Source organism: Phyllosticta citribraziliensis (genome assembly GCF_038025025.1).
Source record: "Phyllosticta citribraziliensis strain CPC 17464 chromosome Unknown J3D65scaffold_4, whole genome shotgun sequence".
Taxonomy (NCBI): domain Eukaryota; kingdom Fungi; phylum Ascomycota; class Dothideomycetes; order Botryosphaeriales; family Phyllostictaceae; genus Phyllosticta; species Phyllosticta citribraziliensis.
The window spans coordinates 1,982,585-1,998,489 of NW_027117341.1; the positions used below are offsets into that span (position 1 = coordinate 1,982,585).

The 15,905-nt window shown below is 56.5% G+C and overlaps 8 protein-coding genes across 8 annotated transcripts; 4 read left to right on the forward strand and 4 right to left on the reverse strand.

Annotated features, from left to right (window-relative positions):
• Positions 1 to 300: 300 nt before the first annotated feature.
• On the forward strand, positions 301 to 2,398 carry J3D65DRAFT_569170 (uncharacterized protein). Its single transcript, XM_066797618.1, has 2 exons — positions 301 to 1,377; positions 1,487 to 2,398. Exons 1-2 carry the CDS (start codon positions 343 to 345, stop codon positions 2,018 to 2,020), a joined length of 1,569 nt encoding a protein of 522 aa, XP_066657202.1. The 5' UTR covers positions 301 to 342; the 3' UTR covers positions 2,021 to 2,398.
• A 2,522-nt stretch (positions 2,399 to 4,920) lies between these two features.
• J3D65DRAFT_693738 (uncharacterized protein) lies at positions 4,921 to 5,779 on the forward strand (the record flags this gene model as incomplete). The annotated part of the gene is made up of 1 exon (XM_066803966.1): positions 4,921 to 5,779. A coding segment is annotated over one exon (630 nt), but the record flags the coding sequence as incomplete, so codon positions are not given.
• Positions 5,780 to 6,437: 658 nt separating this feature from the next.
• On the forward strand, positions 6,438 to 7,622 carry J3D65DRAFT_303179 (uncharacterized protein). Its single transcript, XM_066795215.1, has one exon. The coding sequence runs from the start codon at positions 6,851 to 6,853 to the stop codon at positions 7,451 to 7,453; it is 603 nt and encodes a 200-aa protein (XP_066657204.1). The 5' UTR covers positions 6,438 to 6,850; the 3' UTR covers positions 7,454 to 7,622.
• On the reverse strand, positions 7,495 to 9,754 carry J3D65DRAFT_693742 (major facilitator superfamily domain-containing protein; the record flags this gene model as incomplete). Its single annotated transcript, XM_066803967.1, has 6 exons — positions 7,495 to 8,396; positions 8,477 to 8,958; positions 9,017 to 9,368; positions 9,416 to 9,503; positions 9,553 to 9,644; positions 9,676 to 9,754. The coding sequence occupies 6 exons, from the start codon at positions 9,752 to 9,754 to the stop codon at positions 7,792 to 7,794; spliced, it is 1,698 nt and encodes a 565-aa protein (XP_066657205.1). The 3' UTR covers positions 7,495 to 7,791.
• Positions 9,755 to 10,124: 370 nt separating this feature from the next.
• Positions 10,125 to 11,986, reverse strand: J3D65DRAFT_666604 (C6 zinc finger domain protein; the record flags this gene model as incomplete). Its single annotated transcript, XM_066802936.1, has 3 exons — positions 10,125 to 11,663; positions 11,713 to 11,837; positions 11,899 to 11,986. 3 exons carry the CDS (start codon positions 11,984 to 11,986, stop codon positions 10,125 to 10,127), a joined length of 1,752 nt encoding a protein of 583 aa, XP_066657206.1.
• An 87-nt stretch (positions 11,987 to 12,073) lies between these two features.
• Positions 12,074 to 13,706, forward strand: J3D65DRAFT_303034 (fructosyl amine:oxygen oxidoreductase-like protein). Its single transcript, XM_066795214.1, has 3 exons — positions 12,074 to 12,432; positions 12,484 to 13,099; positions 13,146 to 13,706. Exons 1-3 carry the CDS (start codon positions 12,255 to 12,257, stop codon positions 13,681 to 13,683), a joined length of 1,332 nt encoding a protein of 443 aa, XP_066657207.1. The 5' UTR covers positions 12,074 to 12,254; the 3' UTR covers positions 13,684 to 13,706.
• J3D65DRAFT_620309 (uncharacterized protein) lies at positions 13,502 to 14,608 on the reverse strand. Its single transcript, XM_066799851.1, has 2 exons — positions 14,573 to 14,608; positions 13,502 to 14,503 (listed from the first exon to the last, which is right to left on the reverse strand). Exons 1-2 carry the CDS (start codon positions 14,593 to 14,595, stop codon positions 13,729 to 13,731), a joined length of 798 nt encoding a protein of 265 aa, XP_066657208.1. The 5' UTR covers positions 14,596 to 14,608; the 3' UTR covers positions 13,502 to 13,728.
• Positions 14,609 to 14,738: 130 nt separating this feature from the next.
• Positions 14,739 to 15,822, reverse strand: J3D65DRAFT_302983 (uncharacterized protein). The gene is made up of 2 exons (XM_066795213.1): positions 15,668 to 15,822; positions 14,739 to 15,621 (listed from the first exon to the last, which is right to left on the reverse strand). The coding sequence occupies exons 1-2, from the start codon at positions 15,706 to 15,708 to the stop codon at positions 14,883 to 14,885; spliced, it is 780 nt and encodes a 259-aa protein (XP_066657209.1). The 5' UTR covers positions 15,709 to 15,822; the 3' UTR covers positions 14,739 to 14,882.
• Positions 15,823 to 15,905: the final 83 nt, after the last annotated feature.

Below are 15,905 nucleotides of genomic sequence, written 5' to 3' on the forward strand. Positions count from 1 at the left end.
GTACCTTTGTACATTTTTCTTCTCCACGCTCGCTCGCTCGCTCGCTGCTGTCGTTGACCAGTTGCTGTCCGTCTGACGGCGTCCTTGGCTACCATTGCTTCTCGTTCGGATAGAGGGTCGTCTGGAGTATGAGAATAGGCCAAATATGACTTTTTTCCATGCTGGAGTGCCTTGCTTGCTGGGTCTTGGTACAAACTCCTTGCATCGTCGTGTGCCGGCTTCTGTTGCTCGCACCGCCGAAATCGGACCGAAGCATCTCCTCGCCCCTGTCCCGCCGACCACCATCGTCATGCATCCCACCTGAACGTTACCTCGCACCCAAAACACTTTGCACCCCGCTCAATGACCACGCCACGCCTCCCCTTTCTTCGCCCAACTCTCCTCCGCTCGCTGGGCCGCTCCTCCGAAGCCAGCGCAATACCCAGGCACGCCCACTGTCCACGCTTAAGATCGCGGCCGCAGCAACACCCCCGAGGAGCGGTGAGGGGCCACCAGCGCTCGTTTGTGACGACGACGAGGGGCTGCGTAAGGGTCGACGCCAATCCAACGCAAAGATATGGCACCGCCAACGAGCCAATACCTCCAACCAACCCGGCACAAAAAGATGGGAGCGGTACCGGCGCCAACACCAAGGCGAAGAGCGGGTCCAAGCAGAGCGCAAAGCAAAAGGCGGGCGCCGCAAAAGGAGGCAAAGATGTAGCGGCGGACAAGCAGCAAGAACAGCATGCGGCGCCGGCGATATCTGGCGACGTCCCCAAGGTTTCGCCGACCATGTTCGAAACGGAGAATACGACTGCGCCGTCCATCACGGCGACTCCTCCTCCGCCGCCGCCGACCGATAACGGCGACGGCGACGGCCGCGGCGGCGGCACCACCACGACCGCCTACGACACGCACGACGCTCCGGCGAGCGAGGACGCCTCGGGCGAGGTGCTGCGCATGCCGCCGCCGTCGCCGCGCAAACCGCACCTGACGACGCCGCCCTACGTGCACCACTTCGACACGTGGTCGCTGGTCAAGCAGCTCGAGGGGTCGGGCTTCGACGAGTCGCAAAGCATCTCGATCATGAAGTCGATCCGGCTGACGCTGAACCAGAATATGGAGATTGCACGCGCCGGCCTCGTTTCGCAGTCGGACGTGGAGAACGAGACGTACCTGTTCCGCGCCGCGTGCAGCGAGCTGGCCACCGAGGTCAGCAATAATCGGAAGGCCGAGAATGAGCGCATGCTCACGCAGCGCAACCAGCTGCAGCATGAGGTGGACATTTTGGGCCAACGCCTCGGCCAGGAGACGGGCAATCTGAAGGATGAGCTCAAGGGCATGTTTGACGACCGCAACATGGCGGTGCGCATGGAGCAGCGCACCATGGAGACCAAGGTGCGTCGCGTACCACGTCCACCCACCCATCCCATCTCTCTCTCCGTTCCTCCTTCTCTCGCTTTCTCCTGTGCGTCACTGGATCGAATGTTGAGCTAACGCGTCGCAGATCCAAGAGCTCAACTACAAAATCACCGTGGCGCTCAACTCGGACGCGCGCTCCGACGTCGAGGGCCTGCGCTGGATCATCACGCGCCGCGCCGTCACGGCGCTCGTCATCGTCGCCGCCGCCATCCTGGCCACCCTGCGCTACTCGTCCTACATGACGCACACGCAGGCCGCCGACCGCAGCGCCCTCTCGTCCTCATCCAAATCCAAATCCAAGCCCTCCAACGCCGGCGGCAACGGCGGCTCTAACGCCTCGTCGTCGTCGTCGTCGTCTCCCGAGCACGCCGCATCGCAGTCGTCCGCGGGCGCCGCTGCCGCGCACGCGACCCATGGCGACGCCGCGGCCCAGGCCGCCCACCACCACGACGACGACGCGCACGGCAACAGTCCCATCGCGCCGGATGCGGGCGCTGGTGCCGTCTTCGCCGCTGGCGGCGTGTATGGCGGCAGTGCGGCGATGCGCGCGCTGGACCAGCGCGATGGCGGCGCCGGCGACGGCGTCATCGTCAGCGAAGGCGGCGTCAGTCTGGGATGAGCTGAGCTGAGCTGAGCTGAGGAGGTGCGACTGAACTGGACTGAAAAGGGGGGGAGAGAGAGAGGGTGTGGGTTGTGTGGATATCTTAGCTACAGTTTTAGAAGAGGAGCGGTCCGCGCGAGCGGCAAAAGTTCTTGGTTCACGCGGCGGCAGCAGAAGCAGCAGCAGCAGCGAGGGAGAGAGGGAGGGAGGTTGAAGTGAGGATGGGAGCTGCAGGGCTTGGCTTGGCTTGCCTGGCTGGCTAGGGCTGGTTGGGGCGTCGTGAGTGAAGAAAGAAATGAGCCCTATCCCCCCTGCATACATGCATGCTTTCTGCATGCTTTCTGCACCACCTCTACCACCACCGCTGCCGCCGCCTGCATATCTGCATCTGCATGCAGGGTGGGTGGGTGGGCAAGGGACTGACGGATGGTGGCAAAGGGACAGACCCGGGAATCGGGCACCTCATCTCATCTCATGTCATATCGTTTCTTCACTGGCGGTCTTGGCGGTGGTGGGGTGACGGGGAAGTGGGAGATGGGAGAAGTGAGTGAGGACGAGAGAGCGAGCGTGGGTGGGAGTGTGCTGTGTCTGGGCTGGGCGAGAGAGAGAGAGAGAGAGAGAAGGAAAGGAGGTCTGGAGTGACAAATAGAAAAGATACCCCCCTACCTACATATGTAGCAATCTACAATCTATACAATCTACAAACTTCATCACTCTACCTTACTCTACTCTAGTCTTCTTTGTCAGGCCAATCATTGCCACTGCCATCACAGCAATTCAATCCCATGCCGACCTGAGCACTTTCAGGGCACGCGTGCACTTGCTTCTTCAGGCACGGGGCTTGAAGACGCGCAGGAAGGAACCAGCCTCCTTGCGTCGTCGTCGTCGTGTCGTGTGTAGGTGCAGAAAACATCGGCACGGCACGGCATGGCATGGGTGGATCGGCGCCGAGGGATGGGAAGTGTGCCTGGATGGGTAGTTGGGTGGGCGAGATGGTGCGTCCTCGCTTGACCTCTCTTCTCCTAACTTTGCAGATTCCTTGCGATGGGTGGACGCGTCGCGGCACCGCCGCCGTGTGGCATGCAATCACACAACACCCAGACCGTCGTTTCTGCAGTCTACTAGTCTTCCAGTCTTCCAGTCTTCCCTAAGAAACTAGGGACAGCCTCCACATACTGCATACTGCATGTTCCTTTAGCAGAACTGCCGGCTTTGTATTCGAGCAGCAGTGCCGAAGCGTAGGTGCGTAGAGGAGGGTTGGCGGGTTGGCGTGCGATGGTGGTGGAGCACTGCCTGTGGTTTTGAGGAAGGTGTTTTTGTAGATAGGGGGCATGGCATGACCGCATTCTACCGCCCTATGGGCCTTACGCTTCTGATCACTGATGACGGGGGCGAGGTATCAAGGTATGCAGCACGGCGCTGGTGGTGGGAGCAGGCTACCTATCCTGTTCTGTTTGGCGGCGACTGGGGCTACGCGCTGTTTTCGGTGCGCGGGCGATCGTCGTCTTGGGTTACAAGCCGCAGTATCGTTGGCTGTGCGGACGCGGGGTTGTTGATGCAGGATTAGTGCGAGCGACGGGAGAGCTGGTACTGCGCACTGGGCTGGGCATATACTTGAGCTGATGCATGTGTCGTGATTTCTTGATTGTCTATCGTAAGGTGAGAGGAAAGGCAGGAAGGGGAACGGGGTTTGTTGGTGATTGTGAGTAGGACTACTCAGTGCAGAAGCCGCAGTGTACATGTATTGTCGTGGTGAAGAAGGCCTATCCACTAAATCCCTCGCAACAAGTCCACCTCATGGCGCGCCCAAAGAGCAGGGGAAGCACCGGCCTTTTGTTCCGTAAAGCCCTTTCATAACCTCCTTCCCGTTGAGCTTTCTCGATGTCCGATTGTGCCGCGTCTTTTGTCGACGGAAGAGGTGTCTATGCCGTGTGTTGTCCGGATATCGCGAAGGGTGAATTAAACGTGGTAGAGAGGGTAGCTGGAGATTGGTCAGTTAGGCACGTCAAATGTGGAAGGGATGTTGAGGGGACTGACCGGCGGGGGGTAGGTGAACTGACCACTGTATGGATTGCGGCCGTCACTTGTCGCTGTACGCCCCTAGCTTGCCGACGTCGTGATCTGACTGATGGCTGGCGTTTGTGACGGCTTTGGCTGCGCAATTGCTTTGCAAGGCTGCTGGAATGGACGCTCTTTCTGATTGCTTGTGTCCGTCACTGAGTTGAGAAGTGTACGTGCTGTGTCAACGCCTGGCCAAAAGTCTCGCTCCACTGGTCGCCAATCGACCGAAAAGACTCAACACCCGGGTAATGAAGAACTCGGCTAGAAGACGCACGACCTCCTCCTGTTCTGCAACGTAAGCCTGCCCGCGGTGCTGGATAGTATCATCCTGCCAGAAATAATCGAAATGCTCCATCTCAAGGAACTCCTCCAGAGCCTCAGTGAAAACTTCCGGCTCAAGACATTCATCATCGCCCTCGAATGGCTGCCTGCCCCGGTTGGTGAACAGACTGGCGTAGTGCTCTCTGTCTGGGTCGAAGGTCTCGATGAAGAGGCGCAGTTTGGCCGCCTCGTGAGGGAAGGATTGGGTGAACTTGAGCATGTCGTAGATGTGGTGGAGCCGATATGCTTTGCGGAGGTGGCGGCACAGATCTTTTTCACCGCTGCGGTAGGCTCTGCGGAGATCGTTCAGAGAAGACGCCATGATGGTATTGGGAGCGTTGGGTTCTCATGATCTGTTGTTGGGGCATTGTTGCATATTTAAGAGGGTCGGGGGTTTGCACGGCTTGCTTGACGGCTTCGTGGAAGCATGGTTGCGTTTGCTGGAATGAATTGTACAGTCGCTTGGGTTGGTTGTGTTTGTCACTGAGTTGAGATGTGTTGGCGCTGTATGGCCGATTGTCTCGCTCAGCGCGTCATCAACCGCGGCGCGAGCGGTGGCGTCTGCGACCACGGCTGTGGCCAACGCTGCGGCTACGGCTGCGGCTAGGGCTGCTGCTCCTGAGACCCTGAAAGGACTGAAAGAGCTTGAGGACGAAGCTGAAGCCAGTGCGGAGAACGCGGGCCGCCAAAAGCTTCGCATGCCTCTCCTGGCGCCCAACGCAAAGCCGCTTGCGATGCCGAACATTATCATGACGCCAGAAGTCCTCGAAGTCCTCGAGGTTCAGGAAGGCGTCCAGGGCCGCGCGGAACTTGTCCGGGTCCAGGCACTCGTCATCCCAGTAGAAGGGAAACCAGCCGCGTCGGTTGGTGAAGAGATGGTCGTAAAATTCCTCGTTTGGATCGAAGGAGTGGATGAAGAGATCCAGAGCGGCGGCGTTGGCAGGGAAAGTTTGAGTGAACTTGAGCATGTCGTAGATGCCGTGGAGACGGTACGCTCGGCGGATGTGATGCTGCAGGTCTTCTCCCTTGCCGGAGTAGTAGCTTCGGAAGTCGATGGGAGGAGAGGACGACATGAGGATGGGAGGAGACGGAGAAGAAGAGGAGGAAGAAGAAAAGAAACACATGGTGGTGGTGGGAGCGTGGGTTCTCGTGATGTGATCTGTTGAGGAGTTGTTGAATCTTCGCGAGGGTCTGGATTTTGCTTTTGCACGGGTTGCTTGACGCCGTCGTATGTATTATGTCGTCGCCGAGCATGGTCGACGCTCACCGAATAAAGCAATCATCTTGGGATGGCGGCGCTCTCGCACTTTCATCCCTGACAGAGATCCTGTGTGCTGCCAAAATCCAGCTACTATTTAGATGTCACCCCCTGAGTGAGAATCTGTGACAAACATCTCTGAAAAAACAAGGAGTTTTGCCCATTCTCAATATTTTTGCACAATTTTGGAGATCTTCTTTTGAGTCTGGAGTGCGAAATAGGATGTTTTGGCTAAAAGATGCTGGTTGCCGAAGAAGTGTGGCATCTGCAACAGAAAGCTCACCTCCTGATATCCCACAGCTAGTAGTTTGGTGGCCGAAAGGCGGTGCGGCGCTGGCACTTGCGTGAGTGATTCTTTTCTTCATGTCGTGTTGAAATGTTTGGTTGAGAGCGGGTGTGTCGTAGAAACATGGCGTGGCTTTTTCTCAATCGTCAAGCGATGTGATGGATACACGGCAGAGCATTCCGCTTCGGATGAGCTGGGGTATGGAGAATGTGGCAGTAGAAGCGTCTTATGCGGCGGGAGGGCGGGTGGAAGGAACCGGGACTGCTGGTGGAGGAGATTGAAGATATCGTTGTCGTGGTGGCCGTAAGATGGAGCCGGAAATTTTGATGTCAGGACTGGATCTCGAATGCCCCTGAGCACCGTTGTCGGCCCGGGACATCTCGGATTACTGTAGAAGCGTGTGAAAGCTCCTCATGTGCCGAAATCCTCGCTTTTCCAGTTGCTGCTGAGCTAGCCTCAGAAGTATCCATGCCCGGATTGTGTCTGTCCCCGCCGGCGGGCGTCGTGGGCGGCGGGACGTCATCAGTGTTATTTCCTCCGGTCGTCTTTTGGGCGCGTCTCCAGTTGCGTCCTCTCCCAGACAAAACAACATACGTCCTGGGCTTCCCTGAGCTCTGGGAACTCTTTCACAATTGAATCTCGCCGGATTTGAGCACTCCATCATCGCCAAATCATTTGCGACGGTCAAGTCACTGGGCTGCTCGCCGCTCGCCTTCGCCGGCGCCCGCACGCGCTCTTCACTTCCACCATTTTCAACGAGCTCGACTCTTTGCGACCGCAAATTTTGGTATAGCCTTGAAACATCCATCACCAATTGTAACCTCCAGACAGCACATGAAGCTGACGGTCGAAACACCTTAGATGATCAAGTGTGCCTCGCGTCGAGACAACTTCCCCCACCACACCGGACCACCCGCCCACGATGGCTTCGCTGTTTCTTTTTGCTCCTGAGCTCGAGGCCCACTACCGCGGCCATGATCTCACGCCGCACCTGCGCGAGGCATATCGACTTCACTACATCTACGAATTCTTCAAGCCAATCAAAGCAATGTCGATCGTGGCCAAGCAGTTGGAGATCTTCATCGATTTCTTCGACTTCGACGGTGCCGTTTTCCACAAGCTCTTCAACAAGTCGATTCTCGGCTGCTTCACGTACAAGAAATCTCCATTTAGCGTGACCGACCCCTGCCTCGGCCGCGAGATGTTTACAAAGGCCGTCGACGCTTTCATGGCCTTGCCGTTCTTTGCGCCCTTCTGGCAGCACCCGACGATTGAGCAGCGCGCGAAGGTTGTCATGCGCCATGAGCAGCGCCTTGAGCCGATGCGCGCTCGCTATGCTGCGCGCGTCATTGCCATGTCGTTGACTCATCGTCCCCACGCTGGCGGTCTGACCAGTTTCGCGCCTTTCCGGATTGCGCGCGTGATGGCTTGGCTGGTCAGTGGCGAGATCTACTCACAGATGTTTGACATTCTGCTAATGCATTCAATCAGGATCTTGCTGGCGACGAGTTGCGCACTTGATTGACGGTTGCTTGGTCGCTAATCTGCCCATACCATTGGCGATGAGCACTCACAGATGATACGAAGGGAAATTGGGATGATTGCGTTATGAAAGGGAAGGACATTTGGGGTTTTTGTCCCCAGCAGTCGATACGGTAAGCTGAACATGGTTCTTCTCCCTGCGAGTACATGAGACTGACGGCAAAACAGGCGTGGATACTACGGCCCACTTTTCCCCACTCATTGGCTTACACAGTGCAAGTAGAAAATGGAGAAGTGACTTACGAAATGGAGTTCTCCCACCCGTGGATGATTGATTGGCGACCATGAAGCAATAACGCGTCCAGAATCCCGTCCCAACTCTCACACCTGCACCATCAGCGCTCCCCTCTCCGTCAAGAACCCCATGTACCTCACCTTACACATCCTCCTCCACCTCTTCCCCCAGAATCCCAACGCCACACCTCCCACCAAACTCCCCATAACAAGCGCCCCAAACACCGTAAAAGCAACGCCATACCCCGCCGCCTCAATAAACGGCTGCACGGCATAACTAACAGCGAAATTAACACAACTGGAGCAAATCGCCAACACAACGACCAACTCGCCACCGACGTCGGCAAAGCAGTCCATCGCATAAGCCGTCGCCACGCCGCTGGCGCCCACCTGCTGCGCAATCATGCCGCCTAGTCCGACCGCGACGACGGCCCAGTGCAGCCCGCGCGCCGCGCCCCACCCGTACAGCAGGTAGCCGGCGCCGCCGTACACGGAGCACGGCGCCAGCGCCCACAGCCGCATCTCGGGCTCTTTGACGCCGCCGTTGCGGCGCGCGAGGCGCAGCACCAGCGCGTCGGAGAGCGGCCCGCTGGTCGTGTAGCCCATGATGGCGCCGACGAGAGCGGCGAGGCAGAGGAGCCCGGTCGAGGTTGTGCTCCAGTTGTAGGGCGGCGCGGTGAGGATTTCGGAGACTGTTTGGTGAGCGTTAAGGGTGTGCTTATGGAGGTGGTGGCGCGGATGGGTGGATCAGGGGGAGCGGGAAGGACCTTACCTGTGTTGAACGACACAATGCCTGCAGTGCACGCGAACGCAAAGATGAATCCTGGGATTACGATGTTGGGGAAGGTGAAGAGGTAAAAAGGCAGCTTGAAGTAGTGCCAGTACGACGTGCGGTCCTGCTCGTAGTACGTCCACAGCTTCAGCCGCTGCGGCCAAGTTCGCGCAGGGATGTCAGGCACGATGGCGCCAACATCAACATCTGAGACGGAGACGTCTGAATTACGCGGTTTCTTGCCCTCCATGTCAAGGTGTCCGGCCTCGTCGTTGTTGGTTTCCGCAGGGAGCGCAGGCGCCGTAGTTGTCGATGTGGCGATGTTTGCCCCATGACTAGTAAAGAGGAAGCGCGGAAACATCGTTTCCTCAAAAGTGAACAGCAGCAGGAGAAGCACGCCGCCATTGATAATGGCCGAGATGTACTGCGACCACCGCCAGCCAAGCGCATCGGCAACGCTGCCGCCAGCGACGAGACCAAGGCTGCAATCTCGCGTCAGCCCACGACAAACTCGATGCCCTTGGGTAGGTAGTAACTCACATAGACCCCAGCTGCTGGCCAAACAGATATACCGACAGCGCGCGGCCCCGCTGGTGTACGAAGAACATGTCGAACACGCACAGCTGGATGACGGCCTCGTAAGCGCTGGTCCCGAAGCCTCCCAACACCATGGAAAGCATCCACTGCACCGTGCCGTGGAAGAAACCTGTCCACAGTGCAGATGATAGAGTCAGAATGGTGGTTAATAGGAGCACGGGTCGACGCCCAATCTTCATGCATGCGGGGATCCAGAAGATGTTGACGAAGCCGAGAAGCAGGTAGTTGAGGGCGCTGCCACCGTTCATGTTGGTCAGCGAGACGCCCGTGTCTTGGCTGACGGTTGTCCATGCCGCTGGTCATTGTCAGATTTGCGTTTGCGTATGGTGATGGCTGTTCTACCCCCGAGAATGTTTTCGCCGTATGAAAAGGAACATGCGTACAGCGACAGCAGGAAGAGCTGATAGTACTTTTTGTATTTGCTCCAATTCTGGTATCTCGTCAGTCATGTAGTTGCAAGAGTAGTTTGTTCCACGCACCAACGGATCGCCGCCGCAAAGCGTGGGTTGTGGCAGCAAGACAATGTCCGAAGTCCCCGCCCCGGCGTGCGAGACGTCAAGGTTGTGGCTTACTACCCCCGACGATCAGCGATTGGCACGCACAAAGCACAATGTCCATACCATCAACCAGGTACTCGGTGCCTGGAACATCTTCGACGGTATCCATCGGGAGCACGGACATGGTCGAGTGGTTAACTGTTTCGATGTCAGGTCGTTTGGGCACAAGACCAGCCGGCCGCCAGAGCAGATGATATTTATCTATTCTGCCGCCACCACTATCGCAACCTACGCCGTCACGTATCTGATTTGATCCATATCCTCGGTCAAGATTGACGGGGGCCCTCGATAGATGATAGAATGGGCGAAGGAAGGAAAGATGGAGTGAAGGTCCAAGCGGGTCTCGCTGCAGGAGAGGCCCCCGCCGCTGCTGCTTATCACATCCAGCCAGCCAGCCAGCCGAGCAACCCACCCCACACTCGGCTCACTCAGTTGATCCTCGTCACCCCTGCCACAAAAAGTCAGAGACCATTTTTTCACAAGTGGGATTCGGTTCACGCCAGACTCATGTTGCGGCTGAAGGGAGCGACGAAGATTCCCCAGTCGTTCAGCTCGGATGCCCCGCTCGGCGTCGCCCCCGTCGTCGTCGGCGGCGGCGGCGACTTTGCTGGTTTGATCTCGCGCTCTTGCCACACGGCCGTTATCACCGACCGCGTCTTCAGCGCGTTGGCTACGCTCGTCTTGGACATGTGGTCGAGCGCCTTGAGGATGAGTGGCCGCCCGTATACTGGCTGTTTGGTTTCCGGGTCCGTCCAAATTTCGTCTTGCAATGGGTCCAGCTCCGCCGCTGCGACGAATACGGGCCATGTCAGGGCTGCTGTAATGTCCCGGTCGACGCAGTAGGCCACGTGCTTGAGGATTTGCCGGACGTGATCGACGACAAGGGGTGTCGTTGGCGACGCTCCATACAGAGCACAGTAGAGGTACACTACTGTCGCCAAACGCTTCATCTCGGCAGATCGCCATAGGAGCTCGTCGCCAGGGTCGCGCATTGTTTGTACGAGGCTAGCAAGTCGCCGCTCGAGCTTTTCCGCCTCGATTGCAAACTTGTCCTTGGACGCCGCTTCTGGATCCACGCGCTGCAGACGACAAAGATCGGTAATGGAAAATACAATCGAAATCAACTCCGGACTCCCGCCAAGCCAAGCGTCGACTTCTTGGTCATCCGACTTCCAGTAGTCGCGGCCAAAAATGGGAACCTCGCCGCATGCTGTGCGTCCAATGACATCCTGATATGCAAAGAAGCGCTCGGAAAAATGGAGAAGAGAGTCGGGAGTGGCTCCCGCGAGGAGTTTCTTTCGCGTGACAAACAGGTCCCGCGCGCCTTTGAGATGTATCACCCACCGCTCGTCGCACTTGTTGATGATCTCGTACATGCAGAGCATCATCATGATGATCGGCACCTCTGGGTCCAGCGCGACTTTGGAGGGATCTTCCGATATCAAACGCTTTCTCAAGGTGTGCAACACTTTTCCTTCGAGTTGCATGGCCACTGGCTTCCACGAGCGATTTGCTTTGGCAAGATGCCGTGCAGCCAAGGCCAGGACTGAGTCGAGAGCGTTTGGAGAAGCTGATAAAATGAAGGGCACGACCAAAGATGCAAAAGGAGACTTGGAGCGAACGCTGGGTGTCGTTAGAGGGCATAGTCGGTCCAGGTAGTAGTTTAACAGCGAGGCGAGCGAGCGATCTTCGAGCTGAGGAAATGCTTTTGGAGAGTAGAGTATCGAGTCCATGGGCGACGTAAATGACCCGCGAGGACTTGTCACGTAGGGAAGGGAGAAAAATTGGCCTGATGTTTCGAGTCCCGAAGCGGAGGAACATGGAGATCCGGGACTCTCCGGCATCGTGATGAGAGCGCCATAATGACCAGACAACGCGCTCAGCTCTTCTTGCTCGGCCAGGTTGTCTTCAAATCCATCGACGGTGCTGTTTACGAAATGGTAGGGCTGGATCTGAGGCAGAGGGAGCCACCGCAGAGCCTCCGGGTCAGCGTTCGGCGGTTCATCTGAGGAACTTCCGTTCTTGTTCCAAACCTGTCCGAGGTCAGATGTACTCTGTCAATGTCTTTTCCGCTTGTCATACTCCACATCTGCCAAACGCAAGCCCTCGACTGGCGTACTCTTGCTCCCATTTCAAGGCGACGCCGCGCTGGCACTCTAGGTTCTTGGACTGGCAGTTGGAGCACGTCGGCTTGCCTTCATCGCAGCCTGTACAAGGCACGTCAGTCGGAGGATAAAAAGCCAAGGCGTAGTACAGCGTAGCACGTACGAATCTTCCTCTTGCGGCAGGTTAAGCAACCGGACCGCGAGCGGGACTTTGGGGGCTGGTTCCCATTGGTGGCCTTACGACGCGGCATCTGTTTTGGAACCGCAGAGTATCGATTTCGTCGTGGAACTGGGCTGAGTCTTGCCGGTAAACAATGCGGCGGTTGCCGATATCTTTGTGTGATTGAGGCGTTGGGTGTAAACGGAGAGGTGTGGAAGGTCCACGCGCAGCGTAACGCCATGTGCCCCGCATCGCCAGCGGCCCGTGCCCGTCGACCCATGTGGCTTCTCGACCACCAACGTCGGCCTACATAAGACATGGCGCCGAAATGAATTCGAGGGCGAGCAAAGCCCTCGCTCATGGCCTCTCAGCTAAATCATTCCAGTTCCGTCCTCATTGTAGGCTGCGGCACGTGGGGCAGCTCCACGGCGCTGCACTTGGCACGGCGTGGCTACAAAGACGTCACTGTCCTCGATCCGTACCCTGTCCCATCGGCCATTTCCGCAGGCAACGATGTGAACAAGATCGTAGAGCAAGGTATGCCTTGACTCGTTCGGCATGGGTTGTTGAAGCCTGACGGAACGACAGGCTCCTTTTCAGGCCGCGACAACGACGAAGAATACGCCAACAACAAACTGCTGGACGACGCGACTGAAGCCTGGCGGACGGATCCAGTCTTCAAGCCCTTTTACCATGATACGGGCTACATCATTGCAGGAACACGGCCCGAAACGATCGAGTGGCTGCTCGTCCGCGAGCAACCTACTCCAGAGAATGGCTTTCGAGAAGTCAACACCCCTGAAGAGTTTCGAAAAACGATGCCGGACGGCGTTTTGACTGGCAGCTTTCCCGGCTGGAAAGGCTGGTACAAGTCCACTGGTGCCGGCTGGGTCCATGCGAGAAAGGCGCTAGTGTCGGCGGCCATGGAAGCGCAGCGGCTCGGTGTCAGGCTAGTCACTGGCAGTCCGCAGGGTCAAGTGACAAGCTTGATCTTTGAAAATGGCGATGTGAGAGGTGCAAAGACTGCCGATGGAAAGGAGTGGCGTGCCGTCCGAACTATCCTCTGCGCCGGAGCGACTGCTCCCCAATTGGTCGACATGAAGGACCAGCTAAGACCGACAGCCTGGACGCTGTCGCACATTAAAATGACTCCAGAAGAAGCAAAGCTGTACCGCAACCTGCCAGTGCTCTTCAATGTAGAGCGGTCAGTTTCTCCATTCCCAAAATAATCGTCACTGACACAAAAACAGAGGCTTCTTCATGGAGCCAGACGAAGACAACCACGAGCTGAAGATATGCGACGAGCATCCGGGGTACCTGAATCTGCTCACCGACCCAGCAACAGGAAAGACTTCATCCGTCCCTTTTGCCAAGCACCAAGTTCCCCTTGAAGCCGAGCAGCGCGCGCGGCATTTCCTGCGCGAGGCCATGCCGCATCTCGCCGAGCGTCCCTTTAGCTTTGCGCGGATATGCTGGTGCGCAGATACGCCCAACCGTGCCTTTCTCATCACGCCGCACCCCGACCACAAGAGCCTGATTCTCGGCGTCGGAGCCAGCGGACATGGCTTCATGCACATTCCCATCATCGGCCGCTACATTGCCGACTGCATGGAGGGAAAGCTGGATGACCGCGTCAAGAGAAGTTGGAGGTGGAGGCCGGAGACTGCGGTGAATAGAGATTGGAAAGACACGCTGCACAGGTTCGGCGGTGGTGATCAAGTGATGGATTTCCAAGATGTCAAAGACGGTGAGTGGACGGCCATTCGTCCAAGGCCCGCGGCTCTGTGAAGCAAGTTTTGGGTCGCTTCGGCCCTGTGGCCCATGCCTGTTCAATCACAAGCCATACTCGCTGAAAAGTTTGGAAACGTGCGTCGCCTGTGATTCCTGTGCCAATCTGGAGAAATCCTGCAGCTCCTCGTCACTGAGCTTTCTCCCCGAGCTCATCCCGCAAAATGGTTGTCGTCGAGAATTGATCCACTGCATCGGTAGTTTGCCGTCGGCTTCCACTTCCATGGCCAAATCCTCCAGTCTTCCAGCCATTTGAAGCCCGTTGTTGGAGCTTGCTTGAGCAGACGACGGCTTCAGTCCGAACGACAAGTTCAGTCGAATCCCGTCTAGGCAGTTGATGATTTGTTGGGTTTTCTCTTTGTCCAGTTCATAGCACTTCGTTTCGTCGTTGTCGAGCCCTGCAATTAGCATCTCGGATACGCCGAGGCATGCAATCGCGTGAGAGAAGAGTTCAAGTTGACGCTTTTTCTTCCCCTCGACCAGCTCTTCTTTGTTCTCCCAGAGCCCGATGTCCAAATTGATCATGTCGGCGGCCATCCACGACGTGAGTCCCTCGTGTCTGATGCAGTAACCTTTGACGTAGGCTTTGGCTCGCGCCGTTTGCAATGACTTCGACAGCTCTGGTTTGGTCCCCCGGAGCTTTTCCATAATCTCGATCTCGTGGAAAATGGCTGTGTTTTTCAAGTGCATTCTCGCAAAGGTAAAGTCTTCTACGCCAGGGTTTAGGCGCAATCCTATCCCAATTCCCACTTCAACTCCGAGCAGTGAGGAAACGCCGATGACAGCACCAATATGAGCGCTAAGAAACCTGCGGCCCGTTCTGAGAGTGGCGTCATTAGCATGCGGCCCGCAAATAGAGAGTTTTATCCGTCAGAGTAGTCACACGTACTGGAAGATACGTGAAGAAGTCATGGTCGCGTGGAGGTGTGGTTGCGTGAAGAAAGAGAAGGAGGGGCGCGCCGAATTCTTGAACAAGTTCTTCACGTTGCACCTCCTGCAAGGTGCTGCTGTGCGAACTCTGCCTGCACCGTAGTGAGCTTGATAGTCCAATCAGAGCGAGCCTCTCCTGCCTGTTACACAGCATCCCTGGCGTTGACGTGACAATGAGAAAAAGTAAATACACATGCGTTCCGTGACAGGATTTCCCCCTTGCAATCTCTTTGTGTGTTTCAGCGTTGAGAAGAAATTTGACCCTGACTTCAAGTTGAATTCTCCTCTCGAGTCTTCTCCCAAGTCATTTTGTTCTCTGAAAAAGTGACCCAAATGAGCCCAGCATCATTTCTTTGATCAAGACACCCTTTGAAGAGATCGTCTGGCACTGACTTGAAGCCAAACGAGCAGTACAATCGCAATCCATCCAGGTTGTTGGTCCATTTCCCAAAATTCTCTACTGGAGTATCGACGAACTCAAGGCCGGCAATACGCCCTTCGAGCGTCGCATCGGCCGTTTCAACTTTCAAGAGTCGGTAAAGACCTCCATGAAGAAGGTTACTCATTTCGTCGGTTTTCCTCGCGAAGTCTGGGTGATTTTCGCCAAGCAATTCTAGCTCTATGGAACGGAGTCGCGCCGCTTGTAACATCAAGATTGCTGCAGATCTAATTCTCATATTCGCGGAGGCCAGCGAAAACATGTCGACAGGTTGTTGGTCGTTGGGTGCTTTCGATTCCTTGGTAGGAGCGGAAGGATGTTCAAGCCTTTGCTCAATCAAATCGTCGAGATCAATTTGTGCTCTTCGGTACGCCCTGATGGCGTCGATGGTGTCCCTCTTGTATGAAGGTAGATGCTCTTGGTCCATTCCAAATTTTTTTGCTTTTTGAACCGTTTTATTGACTGGCGCGATTGTGACCTTGGTGCGATTCCGCTCAAGATGAATTCCTGCAACCACGCCAGCAATCATGGAACCGGATGCGGCGAGTAAAAAGCCGCGCCGGCCCATTCTGCAACACTGTCAGCAGGTAGCGCAGAGATGGAGATGGTACATACTTGTGGAACAGAGGGAACTGGGATCCTCCGAAGTAAGGCATTTTGATTTTCGAGTTGTCGTTGCGTGGAAGAACGCGAGTGCGCGGGCTTTAAAAGTCGCGCTCGAAGTTGCGCGCAGATCTCTACCGGGGTTCCTCCTCCCCGGCGTCGACCTCCAAAACAAGCAATTGTTCCGCGTATCATCACCGCCCGTTGTTGAATGAATAGGCGCCATGATTGCATGAAGCCTTCGTTCCAT

Coding starts and splice junctions, on each gene's coding strand:
- J3D65DRAFT_569170 (XM_066797618.1), top strand. CDS start 343: ATGACCACGCCACGCCTCCCCTTTCTTCGCCCAACTCTCCTCCGCTCG. Junction 1,378..1,486: donor AGCGCACCATGGAGACCAAG/GTGCGTCGCGTA, acceptor AACGCGTCGCAG/ATCCAAGAGCTCAACTACAA.
- J3D65DRAFT_303179 (XM_066795215.1), top strand. CDS start 6,851: ATGGCTTCGCTGTTTCTTTTTGCTCCTGAGCTCGAGGCCCACTACCGC.
- J3D65DRAFT_303034 (XM_066795214.1), top strand. CDS start 12,255: ATGGCCTCTCAGCTAAATCATTCCAGTTCCGTCCTCATTGTAGGCTGC. Junction 12,433..12,483: donor GAACAAGATCGTAGAGCAAG/GTATGCCTTGAC, acceptor ACGGAACGACAG/GCTCCTTTTCAGGCCGCGAC. Junction 13,100..13,145: donor GTGCTCTTCAATGTAGAGCG/GTCAGTTTCTCC, acceptor ACACAAAAACAG/AGGCTTCTTCATGGAGCCAG.
- J3D65DRAFT_620309 (XM_066799851.1), bottom strand. CDS start 14,595: ATGACTTCTTCACGTATCTTCCA. Junction 14,504..14,572: donor ACTTCTTCACGTATCTTCCA/GTACGTGTGACT, acceptor CGCCACTCTCAG/AACGGGCCGCAGGTTTCTTA.
- J3D65DRAFT_302983 (XM_066795213.1), bottom strand. CDS start 15,708: ATGCCTTACTTCGGAGGATCCCAGTTCCCTCTGTTCCACAA. Junction 15,622..15,667: donor CAGTTCCCTCTGTTCCACAA/GTATGTACCATC, acceptor ACAGTGTTGCAG/AATGGGCCGGCGCGGCTTTT.